General features: G+C 37.6%; 2 protein-coding genes across 2 annotated transcripts; both read right to left on the reverse strand.

Moving 5' to 3' along the window:
- LOC145990272 (thymidine kinase, cytosolic-like) lies at positions 1–24649 on the reverse strand. Its single transcript, XM_083125956.1, has 4 exons — positions 24431–24649; positions 8195–8434; positions 6859–7068; positions 1–708 (listed from the first exon to the last, which is right to left on the reverse strand). The coding sequence occupies exons 1-4, from the start codon at positions 24476–24478 to the stop codon at positions 484–486; spliced, it is 723 nt and encodes a 240-aa protein (XP_082982082.1). The 5' UTR covers positions 24479–24649; the 3' UTR covers positions 1–483.
- On the reverse strand, positions 15544–23802 carry LOC145989937 (ankyrin repeat domain-containing protein 27-like). The gene has a single exon (XM_083125468.1). It carries the CDS (start codon positions 23716–23718, stop codon positions 20965–20967), a length of 2754 nt encoding a protein of 917 aa, XP_082981594.1. The 5' UTR covers positions 23719–23802; the 3' UTR covers positions 15544–20964.
- Positions 24650–26827: the final 2178 nt, after the last annotated feature.

Raw genomic sequence — 26827 nt, forward strand, 5'->3', positions numbered from 1 at the left:
TTGGATATTAATTTACACAGTAAATCATCCAGTAATGGAGACCGGTCCCAATGAAACAGATATGTTCCACAATGTATGAAAAAAACCTATACTTGTTTAATTTACATCAGAAAGCATACTAAAAATATACTGCTAAAATAAATTGTACAATATCAAGGTACATGCTATAGTTCATTACCATAAAAAAGCTCCCTTTTCGCTGCATAAAACATCACAAAGCAAGTTGTGTAAAATGATAAAATAAATATAACTTGCTGCAAAACTTCACAATTTGCTTACATTAGGATATTAAAAAAGTACATATAAAACTAGTTATAATATTAACAGTTTCCATATCCACTAGGGGTAAAACTGGGATTCCTCTTGTACAATGGTTCAATGTGTTGCCTGATAACATTCTTTAAATAAAAAAAAAAAACATTCATGTAAGACAATATCCACTATTACAAAATTTCCCACAATTTAGCTATTAGAAAATCTGTATTAGCAAGCTTCGTGCATTACATGGCCCTCGTTTGAAAATAGGTTCCTCTTTACTACTACCGACTCAGTATCCTCTAAAGGATTAATATTTTCGTTCACCTCTTTTAAAGGAGACCTTATTTTCTTTGGAGATTTTTCTGTCGAATGAGATCTATTCTTCAGTGGAGACTTGTAGCAGTCGCGGCAAACGGCCATGTATTTATCTGCACCTCCGATTACTTCAATCTGCAAAAGAAAAGAGAATTGTTAAGTTATGATATAGTTAACAAGTGTAATCCCTATACTGCAGGAACTTGAGAATTACAATCCAATTAGCCTATAAAATATGTAGAATAAGACTTAATTCTAATAAATACAGGGATGTGAGAGGTGACCGACCTTCTTGGAATAAACTCCAACATCAATCTTACATGTAGTACACTGCGAAAATTGCTATAGGCAAATGAGGTTGTGGCATCCGAACCTACAGCAGTAAAATACTGTGGAAATTGTGTTCTGTGACCTGTCTTATGTATTTGCAGGGGGTGGAAACTAGTGAAGTTAGCTAGTGCGCTATACAGTGAAGTCCTGATAGATGCACTTCTCTGTGATGGGGCAAAAGGCAACCTGGGGAGCAGTTGATAATGCAATATAACAAAAAGATGTATATACGGAGAAGGGCAGCCTTGTAAATAAAACTGTACATAAAATTGCTGATTTTAACAGACAATTACTGACCTATTATTTACATCATATCAATAACAAGTCATCCTAAAAGTACACACATTTTTATATTGATGATAAGACAATGTTTTCTTGCAATAAAACAACCATTTCTTTAACAAATAATGTGTAGAAGATACTGAAATGCAAAACATATATTGTCTTTACTTTAAGTGTGCTTTCCTTATACGAGATTATTATTTTTTCCCAAGAAGTATCTATCAATGCAACGTTGCATGGTTGTAGGAATATGCCTCTGCTACATACTGCATTTTTCATTCACTTTGGTCTATTGTAGTGTTCCAAATACGATTTTCTGAGTAAAATTTTGATTTTCTTCTTCTTTTTTAGACTTCCATTATTGGGACGAAAATTGTATATATATTTCACCTCCGCTAGGAGTCCTGTCAATTAGAAAAAGAAAAAAACTGATTTCATCTCTCTATGAATTAATTCCCTTGCTACAATTTATTTTGTGCGTTGCTCAAGTTTGAAAAGCTCGATACGGAAAAGTTCCTGTAGTTGAGAGGATAATATGCGGGAGTCGGGAGAGGCACCAGCCCTCTAGAGGTTAACTTACTTCTAAATGTGTATAACATACTTTCTCTATGTGCTCCATTCTATTTAGCAACATGTGATACTAAAAAAAAAAAACATGGACATTCAGTACCATATCATACAATACCGGCTGTTTCAAAAATAATGAGGGGTTACAAAAATGTATTGCAAGTATTGAACTTACCTTAACGAAACCAGTCAAGAACGAACGAGGAATGTAAACAGTTTTTTTCTTGACACCTACAAATGTGTGCACCACAGGTGACACAATAGACTAGTTCTTGCCACACTTGCATCAACATGGATGTATCACGTCTACAGTGTCTACACTCCCTTAAGTCTGCGATATCATGCAGCATCTGTGGGCAGGAATATTCACCCAGTCTTTGATGAAACACCATAAAAAAAAAGTCGCACGGTGCAAAATCCAGTGACCTTGGGAACCAAAATACTGTGTTACCTAGTGGCAGGAATATGAACTCTCAGCTTAACAAAACATACATGCACAAACTGTTTGGGTTCCTCGTTCGTTCTGGACTGGTTTTATTAACATAAGTTCAATAAATTTGTGTAATCCCTCAAATATTTCTGCAACACCTGGTCAAAAGTCTCAAACAATGTAGTCCACACATTATGTACAATGAAAGAGGTACAGTAAAACCTCGTTAATCCGGACCCCGATAAGCCGGACTTAGCTTAATCCAAACAGGCAAAAGGGGGGGAAAAAAGGCAGAATGCAAGGTTTTAAATGTGGCTAGAAGTCAACAAGAGAACTTCCCAAAGAAAAGGCAGTCAACCACTGATGAAATTCTATTTCCCCGCAGACTTTGTACTGTATAGTGTATTTAGGCCTATGCCCTTTAAATACACCATAATAAACATGTTTTGTTGCTATAAATGGAGTTTTAGTGCGCTTTCTACTGTTCTTTTAAGTTATTTCAGTTAATCCGAACTTTCATTAAACCAGTCAACTTATCCCCCATTAGTCCAGATTAACGAGGTTTGCTGTACATGCATTCTGCAGCCACAAAGATTAGCATTAGCAATGAACCTCGCTGTTGCAAAATATTAAATCATCACTCAAAAGCAGATGAAAAGCCCACAACAGCACACCTAGCAGCAAAAGGTCAAAGTGTGCAAACCAAAAGTTTATTGAGCAAGGATGGTATTGCGAAAGTTTAGCATCATTAGTTGCCACCAAAATTATAAAGAATCAAGCTGCATTGGGAAAAATGTACATTTTTCCAGTTTTATGAATACTGTGCATACCTTCATTTTGGTGAACCTTTGCAGAAACCATGTTACTACAGGGTGATTGGTAAGTATCAGAAACAATGAATAGATACCGGCACCAATATCAAATTGCCATTGTCGGTGACAAGTTTCACTCTGCAGAAGACCATGGCAAATTTAGACTCACTACCACGTGTAGTGTTCTGTGACAGCTAAAAGTAGACACTCTCAGTGATGCTTGTAAACACTTTACATTTAAAAGATGAAGCTCAAATGTAGTATTCTTCAACATAAAAGAGAAAGTTTAAAACTTTGGATTCTTGGACTGAAGGCCAGTAATTAGGCAAACCCCCCCAGATGCCACATGACTATACGACGCACGTTTTTAGAAGCGATATCGGGCGGAGCTACTGAGAGCGTGTCCTTGGCGACCAGCCAATGGCAGGAGTGCAACGTTGTACAGTTAGGAGACTGCGGCGCGCAAACGCCGTGTTATGTTTTTTTTTTCTTGCGCGCAAGAAGCTTGCATAAAACTCGCCACTTTAAGGTTAATCATAAGATGGGGCACAACATTTTGAACATGACCGTCCAAGTCCCATGAATTTACGTCGCCTACAGCTGGAGTTATCGCTTCTCGAAGAAACACAGGAAACAACACGTCTCTACACACACACACACACACACAATGACCCTTTCGTTTTCCATCTGTGTTCCATCTGTTTTTTTTTTCGTTGCCACAGTGTTGACCCCGCCGAGTTGTTTTGTCTTGGTAAAACTATGGGTGTCAAATTCGGCTGAATATACACAATGACCCATCATTGTTGTGGACGTTCAAACATTTTGAGTAAGTTAAGTCAGTTTGAGTTCAGCGTTTTCGTAACAAGGGCGGTGTAAGATAATTACACTCGTATGCCAAGAAGAACAGTTGTGAGAGGATTCAATACAGCCCTTATTGATTGATCATATTAGATTTATTTTACTTCGCTTTTCTGCCACTTTTGGCTAATCGCGAAGATGAGGATGGGTGGTGATATGATGAAATTGATGAAGGGGAAACTTACAAACACCTATGCCCGGGCCAGGATTCGAACCCGAGAACCCTGGCGTCGTAGCGCGCTGTGTAATACAGCCATTATGTTCGATAGTTGTGCAATAGTTTGTGTTCCGTGAGTGTTATTAAATAATATCGCGCATGCCCCTATAGTGCAGTGGTTAGCATATCGCGATACGACGCCAGGGGTATCGGGTTCGAATCCCGGCCTGGACATGGATGTTTATGTATGTCCATTCATTAATTTCATTATATCATCAGTCATTCCCATCTTCGCAATTAGCCAAAAGTGACAGAAAAGAAAAATAAAACAAACGAAATCAAATTAATAACGTTGCTCTCGAAACGTAGTACCAGTAGTACAGGCACCAAGGGTGAAATATTACGTTCACAAGACAGAAATCTTACTTTTAAAATATATTCTTACTTCAATGAATTGGCGTCCTAAGAAGTGCGTGCTGAAACAGTGTTTTCTCAAGAGTCGAGAACTTACGGCTAAAGCGTGTGGTGTATTTGTTTTTACTATGTTGCATAATATAAAACAAGGTAAAGTATCTACCACAGAAATCGGTGATCCCCTATTCAAATCTCCTGGGAAACATGCCAGAAAACAGATACGAGCGATGATAACCTTGCAGTTCCTCTATAATAAATTCCTTCAAACTTCTTTCTGGTACGAATTTCTATTTTATGCTGCAGTGATATGATATAATCCTGTGTAGAATTCTTCACTATATATTTCATTGTACTCAAATATCACGTGCATGCATTATATATAAAAAGTTGAATATTGGACACAACGAATTCTCTATGTTCCCCTTCCGCTAGCAGTTGGTTTGACAACAGCGCACGAGCGCCGGCAGCGTATTGGCTAAACTCATGTTCCTTCTAAAAGCGTACGCCGTATAGCACAGACTCTCAACGCAACTTCATGAAAATTCATGCTTACACATAATTCATTTCATTGTAGCTACTTAGTGAAGTTTTAGTGTGTATTTTAATCCATATTTGAGGGTCTAATTTGTACTTTAATATGATATGCATGAATTGGGTGTAATTTAGGGGTTGACGATATCGGAAATTTGATATTGCGATATATCATCACATATGATACGAGGGTCACTATTTATATTTTGAGCCTAACAATGAAAAAACAGGAATTTTGCATTGAAAACTGCTTTATTGTTTTTCGAAGTATTCTCCTTTATGGTCAATACACTTTTGCATTCGTTCGAACCATTTGTCAAAGCAGTTTTTCCAATCTTCTTGAGACACCTCCATAATATGGTTTTTGAACGCATCAACGGCGTCTTCCGCCGACGAAAATCGTTGTCCACGCAATTTATTCTTGACATTCGGGAACAAGAAGAAGTCATTGGGTGCCAAATCAGGACTGTACGGCGGATGACCCATCAATTCGATTTTTTGACTGTTCATAAAGTCTGTTGTTAGACGAGATGTGTGACAGCTGGCATTGTCTTGATGAAGAATGAACTGACGGCGTTTGTTTGTTTTCCGTATTTGACCGAAGACCTCTGGCAAACAAATTGTTGTGTACCATTCAGAGTTGACCGTTCTACGTTCCTCTAAAGGCACAGTTGCCACATAACCAGTTTTCCCGAAAAAACAGGCGACCATTTGTTTCAATGTGCTTCGAGCGCGAACAACTTTTGTTGGATTGGGTTCATCTTGAAACACCCATACAGTCGACTGCTGTTTACGTTCCGGCTCATATGCATATATCCATGATTTGTCACCTGTTACAATCTTATATACGTCTTTTGAAGCACCACGATTGTATTTATTGAGCATTTGTTTGCACCAATTGACGCGAGCGTCTTTTTGAGTTTTTGTCAAATTGTGTGGGATCAAACGAGAACATACCTTTCTCACAGCTAAATGATCATGTAATATTTTATATATGCTGGTGGAACTAATGCTTATGGTTGCCTCAATCTCACAGTATGTCACATGACGATCTTGCAGTATTAGGTTTTGCACAGCATCAATGTTTTCTTGAACAACAACTGATTTTGGACGACCTTCGCGAATCTCGTCGGTGAACGAATGGCGGCCACGATTAAATTCGTTATACCAGCGTTTCACAGTGGCAAAGGATGGGGCTTCATCGCCAAATGTGGAAGTAAGTTGATCGATGCACTCTTGTCTTGATAATCCACGTCGAAAATCGTAAAAAATCATCGCACGAAAAGTTAACGACTTAATTCCATTTTATTGTTGTCGCGCAATCTCCAAGGCAACATAAACAACACAACTGAAGCTATTGACAAAACATTTGAAGTACGTTATGGTCAATAATGCCAGACGATTCCGTGCAAACGTCAAATCGCGCCTAACTTCAATCAGTGTTGCAAAGGCTCAAAATATAAATAGTGGCCCTCATATGATAGTTTTCTGCATTGTGATATCTGCAATATATTGTCTCCATGATATATATCACCAAATATCATGACGATATATTGCTGACACCATATATATCACTAAAATATCATGATGATATATTAACAACACGATATATATTGCCAAATATCGTGATGATATATCGCCAAATATTGTGACAATATATTGCCAAAATATAATCTAGTTGATATCACCTGGATGATATTTTTTCAATATTGCGATATATCGTCTGGACGATATATTGCCCAACACTAGTGTAATTATATCACAAAACATTAAAGAATCTCCTTTTGAGCCTTCTGCATTTCTCTATCACTCTCTTGTGAGAAAGATGAATAACGTAAAAGTTTCAAACACCAATGTTGGAATATATGCACATCAAACTCTTTTAATAGATGAAAAAAGTATACCTCCTTTTCAGATCCTCTTCGCTTTGTGTACGAAGCATCGGAGTAGCAGTTCATACAAACAGCAGTAAGTTTCACAACACATTCTGCCAACGGAACCAGGTTCAAAATATTTCCAAATCCAACTCTCTGGAAAGTTGCGTCTAAAGCAGCTACAATTACGATCTTTCCCTGGTCTGCCATCTCCTCAGCAAATTCAACTGTGTCAGGGAACTGCAAAGCAAGAAATGCCTGATCAAGAAGGTGTAGTACATAATTGTAGTGTCCCATTGTTCTAAATGTTCTAATTTTGTTAACAATGAATCCAACTACATTTCAGTAAGCCCTAGAGCACAAATTGAAAACTGTTTTTGTTGGAAAAAAAGAACATTGTGTGGAATAATATGTGACGTTACTATTTGCGTGTGTTTTCATGTAAAATATATTATTTATATATATATACACGACAGCTCAAAGTAGACATTCTCAGTGACGACTTTAATGTAAAAGACTCAAATGTAGGATTACCATATTCCTCATTATAGATTACCTATTACGATACCCTTCTCCATAAAGAGAAAGATTGAAACTCTAAAGTTCCTTGAAGACGGAAGGTCACCACTATACCATCGGGAAGGGGAAGGCCCTACAAACAATTTGGTAATTTTCTTACTAGCCCGCCACCCCTTGTGAATACAAAGGTAACAGAACTGGCCCCAGGTATTTTTCTTCTTCCAGTGTATCAGGAAGCCCCATGCTAGATATAAAACCTTTAACTTTAGTCCTTAATTATGTGCACAAAGAAGTCATTTTTTTTCTTTAATTTGTTTTGTTATTGGTATCTGAAAGTAAACAGATAAATTTACACACACTATTGCCAAACATATTTACAAATGAACACAATATCAATTAATCTGTAATGCAAAATAAACATATACCTTCAAAGTAGCTACCCGATGGGGCAGGAAGTCTCCAAGTTAGTCAATCCCTCCCAACTTTCAACAGACAAAAATTGTTTGTTGGATTATTGAACTGTAATCCTAAAACTGCATTTTACATATACATACATTTTACGTATATTAGCTGTTGCTCCACCCCCTCCATTTTCAACAGACAAAAAGGTTTATTGGATTATTGATCTTTTACCCCAATATTGCATTTTACATAGAATATTCATGGGTATATTAGATGTTGTTGTCCCCCTATCGGTTAGGTGGCAGAACATCATCCACACAAATAAAGACTGAACCTAATTCTTGCTGCCACTCTAAACCTATTGTACAGAAAAATTAATACACACACGATGAACAAAGATTTGCAGCATTTTAAAGAAAACTGTACATAAGGAAGATATACTTACAAATTGCCCCTCGTCAATTCCAATAACATCAAAGGTTCTTGAAATGTCTTTCTTTGAAGATAATTCCACAGCTGCCATTGCTGATAGTGTTTGCTGGTCGTGTGTTGCTATTCCACTTTTATCATAGCGATTGTCATTTGCGTACTTAATAATAAGACATTTGTAATTGGCTATCTGGTACCGTTTCAGACGACGAATCAGCTCTGTTGTTTTGCCAGAAAACATGGGTCCAAATATAACCTGCAAAATAAATAACATTCGTAAGAGAATAACCAAGGAAATTAGCTTTTATACTCTGATGGGTTAATCAGGACTGGACATGCAGTTTAAGTGTACTATGTGGAAACCTATTGGGAACCCAATCCAAGAGTCCTTGATTAGAAGGCAACAGAATTAGCAGCCATGCTATTGGGGGTGGCCCATGCAAGAACAATGACAACCACCTTCACATACAAACATGTCACAGATGAACATTACTTACAAAACTTAACCAGTTTCCATTTTAGAAAATCTGCATAAAAAGGTGGAACCTTCTTTTACTCGATCCTATTGTAGGGGGAGAGGTTCTCATACAAGTCCACATTTACTGCTTTCCATGTTAATAATGGTCCGACTACTACATGTCGTATGACTTTTACATGTACAAGTGAAAGAGAACACTGTCTAGGTAAAATCATTCTTAATGTTTATCTTAGCAAATAATGGTGGTAGATAGAAAAGCAATATTAACAGACCAAAGAGAGAAGATGCTTAACTAGAGGTTCATAACTTTGTTAATTCATGAAACATGGCTGATTTATTAGCCCTGTTTAGTTTGCTACACTTTCTTACTCTCTTTGCTCTCGCATGTCTAGTTGGTTACAAAGTGCAACACTGAGTCTACTTCTTTGATTTGGTGTTTCGTGCACTATTTGCATTATGTTCTGGAGTGATGTATGGTCATGTGGTGCTTGCTAACCAATCAAATGAACCTTTAAAGCAACAGACAGGCATTTGTTGATTATTCTGAACTTGAATGCCACTATTCTTGCATACAGCATCTACTTGGTCAAAGCAATTTCGTTGCACTGACACTGGAATACACCTACACTGCACCTAATGTCAAAATGTGCAGCGAATTAGATGGGCTCATTGTTGATAATTGCACAGTTAACAAAGGATCTAATTGCCATGTCCTATGGAGACAATAGTCAAGAACACAGAACCATTCACTACTGAAGGCCCAAATTGGCCAACAAATCTTCGACACTAGTGTTTATTTCCATATAGGGGTTCACAAACAGGAAATCTATGTCGAGATAATGGATGTCCACACTTCAGAACCAGTTGATGGGATTCCTGGATAAATTAGTTCATTGGAATGAAGGAAAACATTTTTGACTGGTATCCGGATATTCTGTTTGGATCTGCAGGTCCAGGTGGTAAGGACAGGAATCTAAAATTCCAGACTCAAGACTACTCAATTAGGAATAATCACACTAGAGTAGAACACAATTTGTTCCAGGATGGAGTTGATTGTGCGAGATGCTGTTTCCCAAGCTTGATCCCAAGTCACGGAACATTGTAAAGAAATTGCAGGTAATATCAAATGCACCACCAATAATGAAAATGCTAGAAACTTACTAATTTATAAGTTGTAGAAAATACAGTATACGTAATACAGTTTGTTCCACATGTTAGATTTCTGACTGGTAACAATGCTATGCTTCAAACTGGCTTCATGAGCCAATTATTCGTTCATTGTTATTTCTGCTTTGGTCAGTCTTGTCTTTAGTGCATTTATAACAAGTGTTTTTTTTACAATGAATTGTAGCCACGTTGCTGCTTGTATATTTGGTCTAGGAATTAATTCGTGCGCCTGGACAAGAGATGGCGTAACGAGCGTATCGTCCCACAGTTCCGTGTATCCACACATGCGTTGAAAACTCCTGTCAGCACGCATCGTTCATAGTATAGGGCAGTTGATTGACGCGTCAACAACAGCATTGTGTAGTCAACTGAACATGGCGCAGTTCGTGCCACATAAAGTGTTTTTGCGGGGTGTTCTGCTTCATTACTTTAACATGCAGAAAAGTGCTACCGAAAGTCATCGTATTTTGGTGGAAGTGTATGGTGACCATGCGCTAGTGAGCGAACGTGTCAGAAGTGGTTTGCACGGTTTAGAAGTGGTGATTTCGGCCTGGAAGACCAAGAGCGACCTGGACAGCCAAAAAAATTTGAAGACAAAGAATTGAGAGCATTGCTTGATCAGGATTCGTGTCAAACGCAGGAAGAACTTGCAGAAGCATTAGGCGTTGATCAAACAACAGTTTCCAAATGCCTCAAAGCCATGGGAATGATTCAAAAGATGTCACATTGGGTTCCACATGAATTGAAAGACGAAAAACCATTTGCAAATTGCTGCTTCAAAGACAGAACAGAAAGGGGTTTTTGCATCGCATTGTTACTGGCGATGAGAAGTGGATCCATTACGAGAACCCGAAACGAATAAAGGCCTGGGTGAAGCCAGGTGAACCAGGTCCATCACAACCGAAACGAGATATTCACTGTGCAAAGGTTATGCTGTGGATATGGTGGGATATGAAAGGTGTGGTGTACTATGAGCTGCTGCAACCGGGTGAAACTATTAATGGAGAACGTTATCGACGACAATTAATGTGTTTGAAGCAAGCTCTGGCCAGGAAACGACCAGAATGATAACGCTCGCCCACATGTCGCAAAACCGGTCAAAACCTATTTAGAAAATGTCGGATGGGAAGTTTTACCCCTCCCGCCGTATTCACCAGACGTTGCTCCTTCGGACTACTACTTGTTCGATTGCATGAATAACGATTTGATTGGACAGCGGTTCACTTCTTCAGAAGATATCGAAAAATGGGTCTCTGACTGGATCGCTTCAAAGGATGAGGACTTCTTTCGCCACGGAATCCGTAACTTGCTGACAGATGGGCGAAAGTGGTGGCTCGCGATGGACAATATTTTTCTTAAGGGGAGGAGGGACAATAACGCACCAGGCATGCATTTATTCCAATATCGTCGGAATGAGCAATGCTACTACAAAGATCTCCGCCAGAAATGAAGAGTATGAATTTCTCCCCATTTGGCAAGTGGAAGCGGTTTCTTAAGTTGATTATTACGCCTTATACGGTCTTTGAAAAATATGTGAATTAGTATTTACAGAATCCCATGTATTCCTTATGGAGGAGCAACTTTAAATTCAAGTTACGGCTAAACCAATGGGAGTTTTGTATTTTCCTTTGGAAAATATAATCTTCAATGGATCCTCTACCACATCATATGTTTTTTTCCGCCATCGGAAGTTTGATATTCCCAAGAGTACCAGTAAAGTAATTCTCCCATATGCGTAATGTTAAATTTCTGCCTATCTGCTACAGCTACCCCGGCACACGCTTTACCCCTCGAGGCTCGTCGCAGAGGGGGAGGGGCGAGAAGAGGTCTGTCTACTGGTCACCGAACGAGAAACACATGTTCGTTTTAGAGGAAAAATATTTCTGACGGGTCCACCAGAGTAAACAAGCTTGCAGGGTGGGATTCGCGACCAAGGCATGTTAGGCAAGAAGGCCCTGGAAGCTATGAAAAGTAGGGACGGTAGAAAAACAAAAGCAGACAGCAGGGAATAGATTTCAGGTAGAAAGGCAGGAAACATATTATAGTTTCTTGTAATATGCAGTAACGTACTTGAACAAGCCTGGAAAATTACGGGCAGAATACGGGAGAGGCATGGAGTTACTATAACAATTATGTAATTCTTCATGGATTTGTCTCAATATATATGTAACCGAACAAATACAGTACATATTTACATTATGGAAACTTAAAAGCATTTTTTTTCCTATGTATTGCGACTTTTGGCCCACCCTGTATGTGTGTATATAATGGTTGTACGCTCGCACACACATTTCTCTCTCTCTCTCTCTCTCTCTCTCTGTCTCTGTGTGTGTGTGTGTGTGTGTGTGTAATCTTTTCTCATTTGGCGTTTTTTTTTTACTTTTCGGATGCTCTTTATGGGTCACATTTTTAGATTGCGATTTTCAAATCAGCAATTTGGGAGAAAGCCAGGAAACTTATAATTCGGTAGAAAACGATAGTTTACCGGTTGACTGAAGGACAGGTTTTTGCGACTACTCGGTATGGTATCTGACTGGCACGCGAGATACCCGGATTCGATTAAGGTTGGAATTTTTCCGGCCTTGTCCCACTTAAAACGGCTCCGGTTTTCACCCAGCCTCAAATCAGTGGTTACCTGGAGGAAACCGTGGGAGGTAAAGGCGGTCGGAGAGTGGTGCTGATAACATCACCTCCAAAGCGGTCGAGATCGAGAATATGTGGGGCCCTATACCCCACATCCACTAAATGTGCCTCCTCTGCACGGTCCTACATGCACGGGGAACTTTGCCTTGACTTCCAAAAGACGAGACCAACGTTGAGACGTGCTTCTCTAAAGACTGAAAACACCGAGACCTACTGTTCGACACTCTCGTCTCGTTGAATAGCTGGTCAATCAGAATGTGTGGCCTTCGAGAAATTAACCTAAACCAAAGTCGCGCTAGACCTCAGAACTCGAAGGGATCGGTACAAGTTTGTTACATCTCAATATTCAAAATTCTAATGACAGGGCTGAGAACAAGACAAACTTTGTAAAATCGAGACGAGACAGAGACCTACTGTTCGATAATGGCCCCCCGTTGGAGACTTTGGTAAACTGTAATGTAGGCTATGGTGTTTGAAAAATACCCAAAACCATAAATACATTATTATTTAATTTATCACATAAAAATGGGAGTAAAGTTAATTCATTTCATTCCTCTGACGACCTAGGGCACCCGAAGAATTTTTGTCTGCAGGAAGGTGAGGCATATCTTCATCTTTAGTCATTAGGAAAATATATATTACCTATATTAATATTATTATTATTATTATTATTATTAGGGCTGAGCTGATAGCGATGCCGATGTACTGGTATCGGCCGATACCAGTGATATCGGTATCAGAAAGTATCGGTTGGAATTCTTCCACCGATATCAGCCGACACTTTCCCGGCATTTTGGTCCTTCACGAGCTCCGCAAAAATGCCGCGCAACCCTTTCGTAGAGTCTAATTATCCTGGAAATTATGCAAAATTCAAACTTTCTTTTCACCAATTTTTGCACCAATTTTGCAAGACAAACTATATTTCTTTATGACATAATATATATTTTAATATTCTGATGCAATTCTTGAATATTATAAAGCAAATTTCTTGGTAAATCGATACATATAATTGGAGAAGAATATTTACACACCAATATTGATCAATATTTTGAACAAATTTTAATTATTGCAATTTTCAAGTATCGGTATCGGTGAGAGTATCAGCATCGGTATCGGTTCAAAGTGGTATCGGCTCAGCCCTAATTATTTTACAGATCATAAAATTGTAATTGAATTCATAATACTTTGGCATTGTTGACAAGTTCATATTTGAGTCCACTATCATTATAAAATAATCGAGAAAATAAAAACATACGGAGATCAGTTTCTCTGCTCTCCTTCATGGTATCCCTGATGCATGATTTTACGTGCCGAAAGATACTGCAGAAAAAAAAAAGTAATTGAAAATACCGTCGCGTGTATTGTCAATGTCAGTTTCCGACTTCCGTAAATGATTTCTGCACTTTCTAGATCCCGAAAACGAAAGTCTAGAAATGTCAATACAAATTCAAAATTTAAATTTCATGAACTTGTTCCAGATATCTCAGGTGGAGAAGTTCTTCTTTCCAGACGCCACAGCAACTCTCATATTGCAAGAAAGTTGACCGAGGGTTTGGGTGTTCCTCGCTCCCATAAACAGTCATAAATTATATTGCCGCTAAGTGGACGAGGGAGGCAGCTGTGGACTTGGCGTGATCTTCGAACGACCCGCCTCTTGTGCAGTGTTCCCTTGCGCAGTGTTTCCAACGAGTGTAAACCTCGGCAAGTTTTTAATTGTCCCCCATCGCCTTAAGGTATTTATGTATTTTGTGTTTGAACTACAGCTTCAATGTGTGCGTAACAACTGCACGAATTAATTCCTAGACCAAATATATAGTACAGTACCTGCACTTCTGCTTGTTGGTTTGGTTGATTTGGTGTAAGTCCACTTTATGCACAGTAAGGCTAATCCGGACTAGATCTACAGTTTAAAGTGGGATCCGAACCACTATGAGCCTCCACCGGGTATCGAACCTGGAACCCCCTTCATTAAGGTGACGATGCTACCACTGCGCCATCGGGGAGGCTCAGTGTAAGATAAGGTAGCATACCTGCTATGTGGTTAATCATGTGTGAAGATATTCACTTACAGTTCCACTTCACAATGAGGGACTGGGTTTGTTATGCGAGGCCACCATTGTATTGCAAATTAATTCCACATTCTTGTTGTTTAAAATGGGAGATATTTTAGATGAAAAAGTACACAGACTCAATGTCGAATACACCCTTAACAATTAAAGTCCTACTATTTTGTGCAAGTTGGAAATCATTGTTTGTTTCTATGTTTCGGTTATCGTTAGTTGATTTCCTACCATTTATAGGTTAATGTGTGTAAATGATAAATGATGAAATACATGTATATAACCCTTACTCAGGATTCAAACATGGGACCATTGACTTCAAACACACTATGCTAACCACTCAATCATGGAGCATGGCTCCTCTGAATTTGAGCACATACTGGGAATATCTAATATACATAATTAACACGTGATTGGTCGTGGGTGAGCGCCGCGCTCCTTTTAAATTTTAATGAAGTGCCATTTTAACAGTATTTAAAATATTGGCCTGTGGCTCTCTTGCTGACTTTTAGCGTTTCATGAGCGACCTGATGACATTTTTTTTATTTACATTTGTGCAGTATTTATTGAATGGGTCTATCCTTGTTTGTGTTAATAGAAAATTCTAAAATTGTTGCTGTGATTTTATATCATATAAGATCTCTGGAGATCAGATGGAACTACCTCAGAGGAACATGCACTTTTAGTTAACGCTGAGACTTGTTGGCTTCGACGATGTATACTATGGTGTTTGAAAACAATTTGAAACAAAAATGTAATGAATAAGAAGGATAATAATCAACAGATCTTTACAAGTACAAAAAAAAAAGGGTGAAATATGCCTGAAAAGCAAGGGTGAGCGCCGCGCGCACCCGCGACGTGACTGATCCCAGGTTAAAGATAATTAGCTGTAACTAACCAACCAAAAAAAGCTTTTACTCTGCAATATCAGACATTATTCCAAATAACAAATTGTTAACCAATGATTGAGGTTGCCAATAACAACACATTTATCCAATAATTCATTTATATTTTTATTACATCCTTGTAAACTGTCCTCTATTAACATATACAGTCTCTTTACATACAAAATAGATTTAATATATGTATACATATTTCTCAGTACATTAAAAAAATTAACTTGCTACTCAACACTTGCAGCAGCACGCAAACATGCAACTGACTAGATGATCAACTATACATATTTTTGCATATTCCACAAATTCGATACAAAAATGGTTGCCTGAAGAACATGGCATAACCTCCCTAATATATGTAACCAGGTGACTATTGGGCGTGGCTTTGAAAAATAAACTGTGTATTTAGATAAGACATTAGCCCTGTTTGGCGAGCCAGACAACGTTAAGATATATCTGAGAGGAAACACGTGACTACCAACTTCCGGCTTAAGAGCATCTTAGCTAAATTGCCGGAAGATAAAACAAATTGCACGCAGTCTGTGGATGAAAGTAGTCAATGCAACAACTAGCATACAAGCTGTAAAGGGGAAAATTACGGAGAATAAATATATTTAGGAAAGAATGAAAAAGTATTTACTATTCTTGGAAAGGGGTATATCTTGTTTGGGCATATCTTTAATTGAATTTATTTAAGTAATTAAAATCAAGTTTAAGTTTATTTTCATATTCAGCTTCATAATATTCAGAGATCAATCAAAATATTTATTCTGAATAGAAGAAAATGTTGCCCCATTAGGTCTCAGGTCAGGTCTCCTAGGTTAGGATATATATTTAGCATTCATTAAAGTAGACTGTATTGCTCAAATCTCACGTCAAAGTCACGCTCTTCGTTGTTTAAAGCAAGCAAGGTATTCAGTGAATGTGGTCTTCAAACCAATATTTAAACATTTTTAAACTATCATTTATTTATCACGAATACACAGAATGTGGTCAGACATAGCCAAGTATGACTGTAGTCTACCCCGGAATAACATTATCTCGAACCGCATGAAACTCCATGCATGCCGTGCCACCATCTTGCAAGATCTTGTTCAGAGGAAACAAGACAACTTTTTCTTAACTTGCTGTGGCTGCAAGCCGTCTGAATGACCGGATGCTCTTACTCTGTAAGACGTGATGTTAACTTTCACCGGCCGGATGCTAAACGTGGGAAATCTTCAAGGCAACTTGAAGTTGTCTGGCTCGCTGAACGGGGCTATTTACTTTACAAAACTCAACGATATGAATTATAGGATTATATACATTAAAAAAAAAAAAAAACAAGAAATGAGCAGAATTTTGCACTAAATTGAAAACTATTTATAGTTACATCATATCGATGGATATATACTTACGGTAAACGAATATATGTTGAGTGGCGAGGATTTGATAAATAGTTGAGAATTAACAAAGTAATGCAGAAAAATCATTAATATACTTGGCACATTAATTTAAGTATCATCCCCATTATTTCATGATTTCACACTGAATTAATGAGACAACAGAAAGCACAGCAGTGAAACATAAGATTGGGACAGTACCAAGGTAAGGTACTTCAAGTAGTAAATTACTTATATTAGTACATTTTTTATTCACATATAAAAATTTCAAATCAGATAATTATTATTACTAAATTATTGCATAAAGTTGCCACTGTAAAGCTATAGTTGATCAGTTAATACTGAGCACAAGAAAATGTCGCTGCATTCTTTGTTAAAACAATATATAATATATATAAAACTCATTGTGTTTTATTTCTAGTTATAGTACATATCTATTTATAGAATATATAACCACGTCAGATAAAATAGAAACACAGTTGTACAGTTGGATGTTAAGCCACTCACAGGTCAGTCCATGCTCAATAAGAAAGAAATAATATATGTTAGAACTTGAAATAACACATAGTGAGATCTGCAATAAAACAAACGTAAACAATCTTAAAAACTTGTACACATAACTTACTTCCTTTGGCACATCTAAAATTAATTTTCTGAGCATGCTACAACAGAACAAAATAAGAGACAGCAATCTGAAAAATCACAAACATGTAGCACTAAATAATAATAATAATAAAAGCATCTCTCACCCCAGTAGCTTTGTAGTCATGGACACTTTTGCTGCATTTTAAAAATGAAATTGACATTCATGAAAAAGTACAAGACTATACTCACGCATCGAATACAAATAACGAAACAAGCAGTTTCATGCCAATTTCTCACCTTTATTTTTTTTTTTAGTTAAATAATTTCTATACGGTTTATAAAACATAATGACATTTACAGACAACTAGCACTTCCCTGACATATCACATTATTTTTTTTAAAAAAATGAAGCAAGCACACATTTATTGTTTGATGGAAGTGACTCACAGCTATTTTGGAAGACTGAAGGTACATTACTTAAAGCATAATGTTTCACGTCAATAATTGATTGATTTAGTGTGTTAAGTCCACTTTATGTACAGATGGCTAATTGGGACTGGACCTACAGTTTAAAGTGGTATCCGAACCACTATGTGCCTCCACTGGGAATCGAACCCGGGACCACTTAATTGCAAGGCGACGGCGCTACTACTACGCCATCGGGGAGACCTTCACGTCAAAAAATATTGCACGCTGATTTATTCTTTGTAATATGATATTGACATACGTACATCTTCCATCACAGTCATAATCCTTTATACTCTTGAATAGTGTGCACACAACTGCATACAGAAACTGAAGTATTTCCTTTAACATTTTTGCTAGCATAAATGCTACGTAAATGCTTCCAAAAATGTTATAGCAGACAGTACTTAGAAGGAAGCATTTCATGGAATATTTCGGTTAGCTATTGCAATTACAATGTACAATATATACAGCACGAAACACACCTCGAGTTACACCATCTACGGTGAGTGCACAGTGTTTACAATTTAAACAACTAAAATATTCTTCCATATGTTTACTGTATATGTTGTAATGTGTGTATTTAAGCAATGCCATTGCTTTATGCCTAAAACCATTTAATAGGAAACGTTATTTCTCTCGGTTGAATAGTTATCATCTTTTACCATTACATCTGCACTTGTGGCCTAGAGGTTGCCTCTGATTGGTTATGCTACGAAAAAAAGGATTGATCCTATACTTGAGAAATGCCATGCCACAAGATTTTCCACTTTACACAGTAGTATTTCGATCATGGCATAAATGTTAAGAAAAATGCTTTCCTCTAAAGCGAGCCTTATCCTGGATATTTCCTTTTGCCTTCTTTTCTAAAATCAATATATAGTTTTTACATTCTAAGCAATCAAGTATAAACCACCAACATTTCTGTGACTCTTGACTTAAATCAGTAGCTTTCGAATAACAAAAGTGCTGGACATGGTTTCAGCACACTGTCTAATTATAATACACAAACAGAACCTTTTACTGTTTTTCTGCTAAATAATCAATTGTACAGGAATTAGTAAAAGAAAATTACAAATTAATATATCAAATTCATAAAATTCCCTGGTTTGTCACTTCATTGCCATATGTTACGCAAGTTTTATGCAGTACGTTGAGGAACAAATTTGTTAAAAGTGGTAAATAATTATAAGAATCTTCCATTGTGTTTAACTTATGAAAACAATTCATTCTTGGCGGTACTTTGGTCCCGAAGCATGAAGCTCAAAGTACAGTAGAACCCAGATTTTACATTTTTTCGCATTTTAAGTTTTTCCAGCTCGGTCCCCTGAAAAACGTAAAATCGAGGTTTTACTGTATTCGACTATACTCTGTTTCAATTGTGTGTGTAATCAATATAACCAGTACGCAATTTGTCCATTGCAGTTTTCAGCCACTATTAATGTAGCTTCTTTTCCCATACTATTAATCTTTGTCATTGGCTATATATATGTTTGTCCTTTCATCAAAATGGATTACTAGTACAATCAGTCGTATACTTAACACTAGGCAAATTGCTATTTTTGTTCATCTTCTTCTCATTTTGGGTGTTTTTAGGGTATGTAATTGTACTTATGCTTGAGAGAAGCTAACCTCTGCTTATTCATGATTTTTGTTTCAATTCCACAACCCCCATGTTGCGGGAAAAAGAATGAACGTTGTCATGGACAATTTGCCTACCATAGTTGGCTGTGCAAGTTCAAGCTCTATCCTACACAACTTCAAAAATGTTGATTCTTTATGTAGACTTAACCAGTGAAGATATGTACTACTAAAAAAATTACACTAAATACGTTGAACAAGGCAGTCTTTATTTCAGTAAAAAAACACTTAACATGAGATGTTTCATCTGAGAAAAACCCTGATATATAGTTGAAACGTCACTTGTTAAGGTTTTTTTACTGAAATAAAGACTGCTTTTGTGAGCATATTTAATGTTTCTATTATACAATTTCTAAATCTGCATATCATGTCATCATAATTGCACAACAAATTTAAAAATGCTAACAATGAATACATACAAAAAGAAAGAGACTATGTACACATCTAATCAAAAAGCTGTATTAAATTTACAAAAAAAAAAATGTAAACAACAAAATTAATGTTGCACACCATCATTATATCTGAATCTGTAGTATCGGTTACACATCCAGTTCTTTTGGAGGGGGAGGGGTGTATGAGCAGAAAGAAAAAAATTCTAGGCTTTACAACAAACATATACATACATACATACATAACAATCCTTTACACACTGGAACAAATTTGCCATTTCAATGGCACTAAAACAAGTAGATATAACATTTCCAATATGAAGCACAGGAAAGACAAGTTTGGATCGAAGTCCTGACTACGTATTCCTTGTTTATAAGTTGTATATGAGGGTGAGAAATGTGTTTTGCACACTGGAAATGGTCGTGGAAGTAAGCTTGAAGTTTGGAGAAACTAATTTGAATGTTCTGAAGCAAATAAATTATTATTGTGATAAGTAACGCAAGTGACCACACTTGTTAAAGTCTCATGTATCTCATGGAATTTTTCTTTCGCATCAAACCTTACAGGAGAGGATGGAAAGCAATGAATCCTAACCACTAAAAACAGATAAATAGTAACACTGTATAACATGTAGGATCATAATTATAATGCTAAGAGCACCAAACATTGCATGCAGAAGCACAATTGTTCTGTATAGTAAGCAAGCACGAAGATTGTTCGAATTTGAATCATGCAAAAAACGTGTTTGTGTAATGATGATGTCAGAGTTACACAATCAGAACTTGGGCTCGGTGTAATAACAGATGTGAATTAACCTTTAAAATGAATAAAATAAACTATCCAAAATTACATAAAGTTAACGTAACTTTATGCACATAGATAACTGGACTGAAAACGCACTAGGATTATAGTTACAAATAACAATAAAGTACTGGTAACGTCGAAGTGATGTCAGTGCAAATTACATTTTCCTTTGCAGTAAGAATAAGCAAAATATAAATAGTGAAATCTTTTACTTTAACGACGAAAAAAGGCAACAATATCTCATTAGGCTTACTTGAAGCTTATCATACACTTAACTAGCTGGAAGAATCAGGCACAGTAAGTGTGGTTTTCAGTAACTTTGAAACTGTCAGAAACAGCTTTTCTTCTGCAATATCCACCGGGATCTTCCCATTACAATTGCTTATGTCGAGCTTTGCCTTGTGCTTCAACAAAACTTCAACCAAATTAACCTTCCCTGTGTTGCAGGCATAATGGAGGGCAGTGTCCCCATCCGCATCTTGCACATTAACTTCACAACCAGCTTTCAGCAGCATTTCTGCAGCCTGCACCTTCTGATGCTGACACGCAAGCATAAGTGGTGTAGCCCCTTTGCTACGGTTCTGCACATTCAATTTAATACCATTTTGCAGGAGCCCGCTGATGATGTCAACACGCCCGTACCTGGCAGCAACATGAAGAGCCGTGGACCCTTCAGAATTGCACATGTTCACGTCTAAAGCGTACTTTCCACTCAATAGAGATTCCACGGAAGTTAGTGATTTACACTTTTCGCATGCGCACAATGGATGACAAAGATCCTTAACAAACGGTTCAGACTCGGAAGGGGGACTATTAGATTTACTGGTTGATGGAACACAAAGATCAATATCCAAGTAATAGAAAGCTAATCTCAAATCACCAACACTGATTGCACGGAACATTTTCTCGACCTGCTTAATTTCATCTGTTGTCTTTGGATGAACACCTTCCTCTTTTCGACCTTGCTTAGTTTTATCTAAACTTCCAGTTTCACTGAAATCTATTGATGATTCAACACTTGGTGACTCATCCACCAAAACATATTCACTCTCCAATGTACTTGTAGCTCTTGGGCCACTCTGCATGTGTATCGTAGATAGTAACTTTGACACATGGAGGCTATGCGCACAATCTAATGGTGTAAGTCTACGATTATTCCGGACATTAACTTGCGCACCATACTCAAGCAAAATTTGCACTATGCCCTCATACCCCCAACGAGCTGCATGATGCAATGGCGTGTCACCGTTAATATTTGTTGCATTTACAAGAAGAGTCTGTCCAACATGTTCAGCAAAATAAATCAACGCTTTGACACAACCCTCGTGACCATTTACGGAAGCAAAATGCAGTGGCGTGTTTCCGTCATTATCTGGAACATTAATATGCGCATTGGAATGTAGTAGAAGAAGCAGAGCATTTTGATGACCGCGTGATGCTGCATAGTGTAACGGCGTGGACCCTCTAAAATCAGTAGCATTCACATTTGCACAACACGACACCAACAAATCAACCACCTTTGGCCGTCCAAATATGCATGCAATATGCAAAGCTGTGAAACCTCTATCATCACAAGAGTGTACAGTAGGTGTTGTATCGCACATATTTTTTGATAAAATGCTCTCACATTTATCACACGAGCACAATGGATGACAAAGCATCAAAGGTTTAACTATCGTCTTTGAACCACTATCACTGCTTCTTTGTAAGATCTCTCTCACCTTATCAACATTCCCCAGCCTAACCTGCTCAAAAAGATATGATATATTTTCAGCAGACGTGCTCTGTTCTTCCAACACATTCACACCAGTTCTAAAAATAGCATCTGGTTCTTCCTGCTCATAAACATATTGGGCTTCAGGTGCAGAATGACCCAAGAGAACACCTGATTTAACATGTTCTATAGCTGCTTCCAAAGTTGTCACAAGAAAACTGTATTCGCCAGCTACAGATGATGAAGATGAGAAACGGAACTGCTTCATATATGTCACATGTGCTATCCAATTCGGAATACCAATCTTTATTATGATGAACACCAAAACAGGTAGCACATCATCTGCTGCAACAACATTCGTTGAACCTCCGACATCTGAATTTTGTCCTGAAATTGCAGATACTGTTCGCTTCACACAGCCCAGCTTTCCTAGAATTGTACTAAAACCTGCAAGCCTTGAAAGCTGTTTCTTTGCATGTGGTACAGAATCATACAGGTCTGGCCTTACTTGAAGATCCCTCAGCTGGATATCTGATAAGTTACGGATTATCTTATTAAGAAAAGCATCATCATAAGCTGTGCATGCAGAAATACCCTTGATGAGTTTATGGTATACACCATGATGAATATAAGTTTCAACGGCTACTTTAAGCGTTTCTAAAAGATGTTTATCCTCAGCTGTTTTTTCCCTAAGCCTCGAATCTTTCAGTGCAACTTGAAGACTTTGAGTGTACAGTCCACCAACAAGATCTCTCTGCACTTGCATTGGTTCATATTCCATGTTAGAATTACAACTCATGAACTCTTGTATTAATTCATCCAATTTCACTAACACTTCCTTTCCCATACTCTCTGACCATAACAAGTCGATACAATCCCTTAACGTCTGAACTAAAAGTATTCCACTATCATTCGGCTGTCCAGTGACGATACGTCTCTCTAAAGGATTTTCGATGCACAAAATCTTATATTTCATCATATCTTCTGTGTAAAAAGTTTCCTCGAACAAAACGTGAGTACTGTACGGACGTGATATGTCATTTTCCACAGTCAACACACGATTACACAAACGTACTTCTTTATCATTTAGTGTCCTGAAGTGGCTTTCTGGTAACTCGTCACTTGGTATCAAAATATGACTGAAAAAATCTTCGTGGGTAAATGCATATTTCGGAAGGGCACCAGCTCGAGGGACACATATCAACCAGCCTTCATTCGTAGCTCTCTGAAACATATCACTGTGATCAGTTTGTAGCACTTGGAAAAAGGTATTTTCATGCAAGTCTTCATCGTAACTGGAATCCATGATCCACATTTCTATAGCTACTAATATAAGCAAAATACAAATACTACAAACAGGTTGCTTCGAAGTAATTTTCAACGCTCAAGATCCTTAGCTTCATAATTCTACGAACAGAGGAAACTTGTTTCGCTGGGTCTCCCTTATCGCACAACACTACTACAACCTTGTATTCTGACGTCACCAGGGAATGATTATATTGTTAGGCTAAGTGCTTAAGTTGTTAGGTTAGGCTAGCTAGGTTTAGTTTTCTTAGCATAAAGAATAAATTTGTAGTGTATTTATGCTAATAGAACGAAACCTAACAAGTAACAACGTAGGCATTCCTCGTTTGACGTCAGAACGCAAGGTTATAGTAGTGTTGTGCGATAAGGGAGACCCAGCGCTCTAGGTTATGCTTTTGTTTCCACGGTGCCAACAAAAAAATGTAAACAAACTCCTTTCATTGAAAGGTTTTGGATCGCAGTATATTTAATCATTAGCTAAGCGTAGATCTATTTTAAATTAACGAATTTACTTCAATAAAGAATTTTTTGTAGATATAATACATTTTTAGAAAAGGAGGACTGGAAAATAATTGACAATCACTACATTTTAGGACCAGACAAATCTTGACGGATTTAAAATTTCTGCTAGCATATAACATTATAGCAATTTCTATATACTTTTTAATAAATAAATACGTTTCATTTCATGCATAGATTGAGCAGTTAGTATGTCAACTTACCTGTATTTGGCCTTTGCGTGTCTGCAATCCATTCAGTAGGTATGCCATTCTTCAGAATACAACAATCAGATTACTGTGCTCTTCCAGTACACCTTTTAAAAATTCTGAGAGTACTCAACGTCACGTTTATATATGTGTACGCAAACTAGTCCAAAAAACAAGCACGAATTTCCTTTCCTGCTTCCTCGAGCTCCGCCTGTGCTTCCCGCCAATTTTATAACAACGTTGCCAACTTGCTAACTTGTAACCAGCGTTGCCAACCTCTCAGCTACGAAAAGTGCTGTTTGAACTGTGAAATTATGCTAGAACACCACCTAATTGTGCTAGGGCAGTATTATTATTATTATTATTATTATTAACAATATATTTTATTACTATTTTCAGATGTTATATTGTATCCCACCCTAAGATCTATTTATTTTAAGTCGCTTTTTTTGCCTTAGGGTCTCTGAGTAATTACGACAATGAGGGTGAGTGAAGAACTGATGAAATGGTCTTTGGACTATGGGATGGGAAAAACATAATTACATGTCCATACCTTACCAAAGGTCGAACTAGGGCATGTGGCTCAGTAAATTTGTAAAAATACTTCACATATTTTTCCTAGCAGATGGGGAGAGGGAAGATGACATGACACAGTTAAGCGTCGTTACTTTTCAATTACTGTCTGGGGGGCGGTGTATAATTCACAAATATTTTTCGTATACTATTGCATTTTTTGCGTTACATGGAAGAACGTATTAACCCATTTCCACCTCCAACAACACCCCGCAAGACACACACACTTTTGTGCTAGTTTTTTACAACTTTCAAATGCTCATACAATGCATTTCTATGTAAACTAACAACATATCCAAATAAAAAAAGAAAGGAAAAAAGGTACTCACCAAACGAACGAAAAAAAGCTCCTTTTTCCCATTCCTTTGTATATTTCTGAACATAAGACTCCCATTTCTGGTTTAAATCCCCACGGTCTTTTTCTTTCCTTTCGGGAGTTTCACAGTTACTTCTTTTGCTCCTACTCATTTTTAGCAGGAAAGGGACACTCACAGATACACTCAAACACACGCTCAAAAATACACTGAAAGACGTACGCACGAAGAATTAAAATCATACACACGAACAACGCATTTTTCATTGCGGGAGGCGGCTTCCGAAATGGTAAGATGCCGACCGAACCGAACACAAGATGGTCAAAATTTGCCGACAATGGAGTGCGGCACATGAGCTTTCTTTATCAATCCAACTTTCTACTAAACATTCCTCGCGAAAATACAGGCACTGCAAATGGCTGACCCCTTGTGTCAGTGCTGAGAAAGGACAAACGTTTGAGGGTGGGCCGCTCTAACCCTCCTCTTCGATTTTATGGCAGGAAGATGCGGAAGAGATTAAAGGCGTTGGTGGGGGACGGGATCCCTGGCCCAGTTTACTCTCTTTTGTTGAAAACATGTGAAGTTACTTTTATTTTTACTTCTTCAGAGCGCTTTCCTTTGAGTTCAATATCTACCGACGGTTGCAGATTATGCTAGATTTGGCTGTTATGCCAAACACAGGGTGCTAGGTGCCAAAGAGGGTTAAATTATGCTAGGTTTAGCACCATTGTGCTAGGGTTGGCATCGCTGCTTGTAACCAAAGAGAATGCTTGTAACGACACACGTCTTTTGTGGCGGATGCAGTATCTGATCCCAAAAAGATGCGTCATATTCTTTTTGCTCTGATACTTCATTGGCCGTCGCAGTGATGTCAAAGACGTGGGAAAACGAAATAATGATGCCAAGCAATTTAATATTGAAATCCTATTTAGCAAAGAAAATTGGCCGAGTCTGCTGCCACGCACGTGTCAGCAGTAAGAATAAGCGTCAAATTTGCTCCTGCCACGTAATTCGTCTGCTAAAAGGATGTTACAAATCTTAAGAACAGATGAAGACGAGAAAAATGCAAGTTTATCATTGTGCGCATGAATGTACAGGTAATTTAGAACCTTTTTCTTTAGAAAGCATTTAGCGATATTATTTTAATGCTAACGGAACCTAACCTAACTACGAGAGCATTTAGATTTATTATTAGAAGAATGCTAAGGGACCTAATCTTAAAACATTTAAGTGAAAGTAATCGCTACATCTTCACAGTATGTGTTACAGACGTAATTGCATACATAGCATGATGAAATCACGGTAAAACAAAGACCGAGTTTGCTGCCACGTGCATCTCTTTTGAGTTTCCAGCAGAAAAAGAACGTGGCAGCACACACTACCAAGAAAATATTTAATAGGAAAGAGGGGGGGGGGTGCTAATTGATTGTTCGTCCCTGCCGCTCCCTATGGTACCATCGTTACTATATTTAGATATATAGAACATCGTATTTTTTTTTTTTGCCCCGTTGTTAATCCAATTATA

This window comes from Lepisma saccharinum, chromosome 7, assembly GCF_977018435.1.
Source record: "Lepisma saccharinum chromosome 7, izLepSacc3.1, whole genome shotgun sequence".
NCBI classification, from domain to species: Eukaryota; Metazoa; Arthropoda; class Insecta; order Zygentoma; family Lepismatidae; genus Lepisma; species Lepisma saccharinum.

Bases quoted from the DNA above. Each gene is read 5' to 3' on its own strand.
- LOC145990272 (XM_083125956.1), bottom strand. From the start codon at position 24,478: ATGGCATACCTACTGAATGGATTGCAGACACGCAAAGGCCAAATACAG. The intron at 8,435-24,430 runs GTAAGTTGACAT...TTTATTTTGCAG, and splicing joins CACGCAAAGGCCAAATACAG to GTTATATTTGGACCCATGTT. The intron at 7,069-8,194 runs GTAAGTATATCT...CTTGCTTTGCAG, and splicing joins GAATTGACGAGGGGCAATTT to TTCCCTGACACAGTTGAATT.
- LOC145989937 (XM_083125468.1), bottom strand. From the start codon at position 23,718: ATGTGGATCATGGATTCCAGTTACGATGAAGACTTGCATGAAAATACC.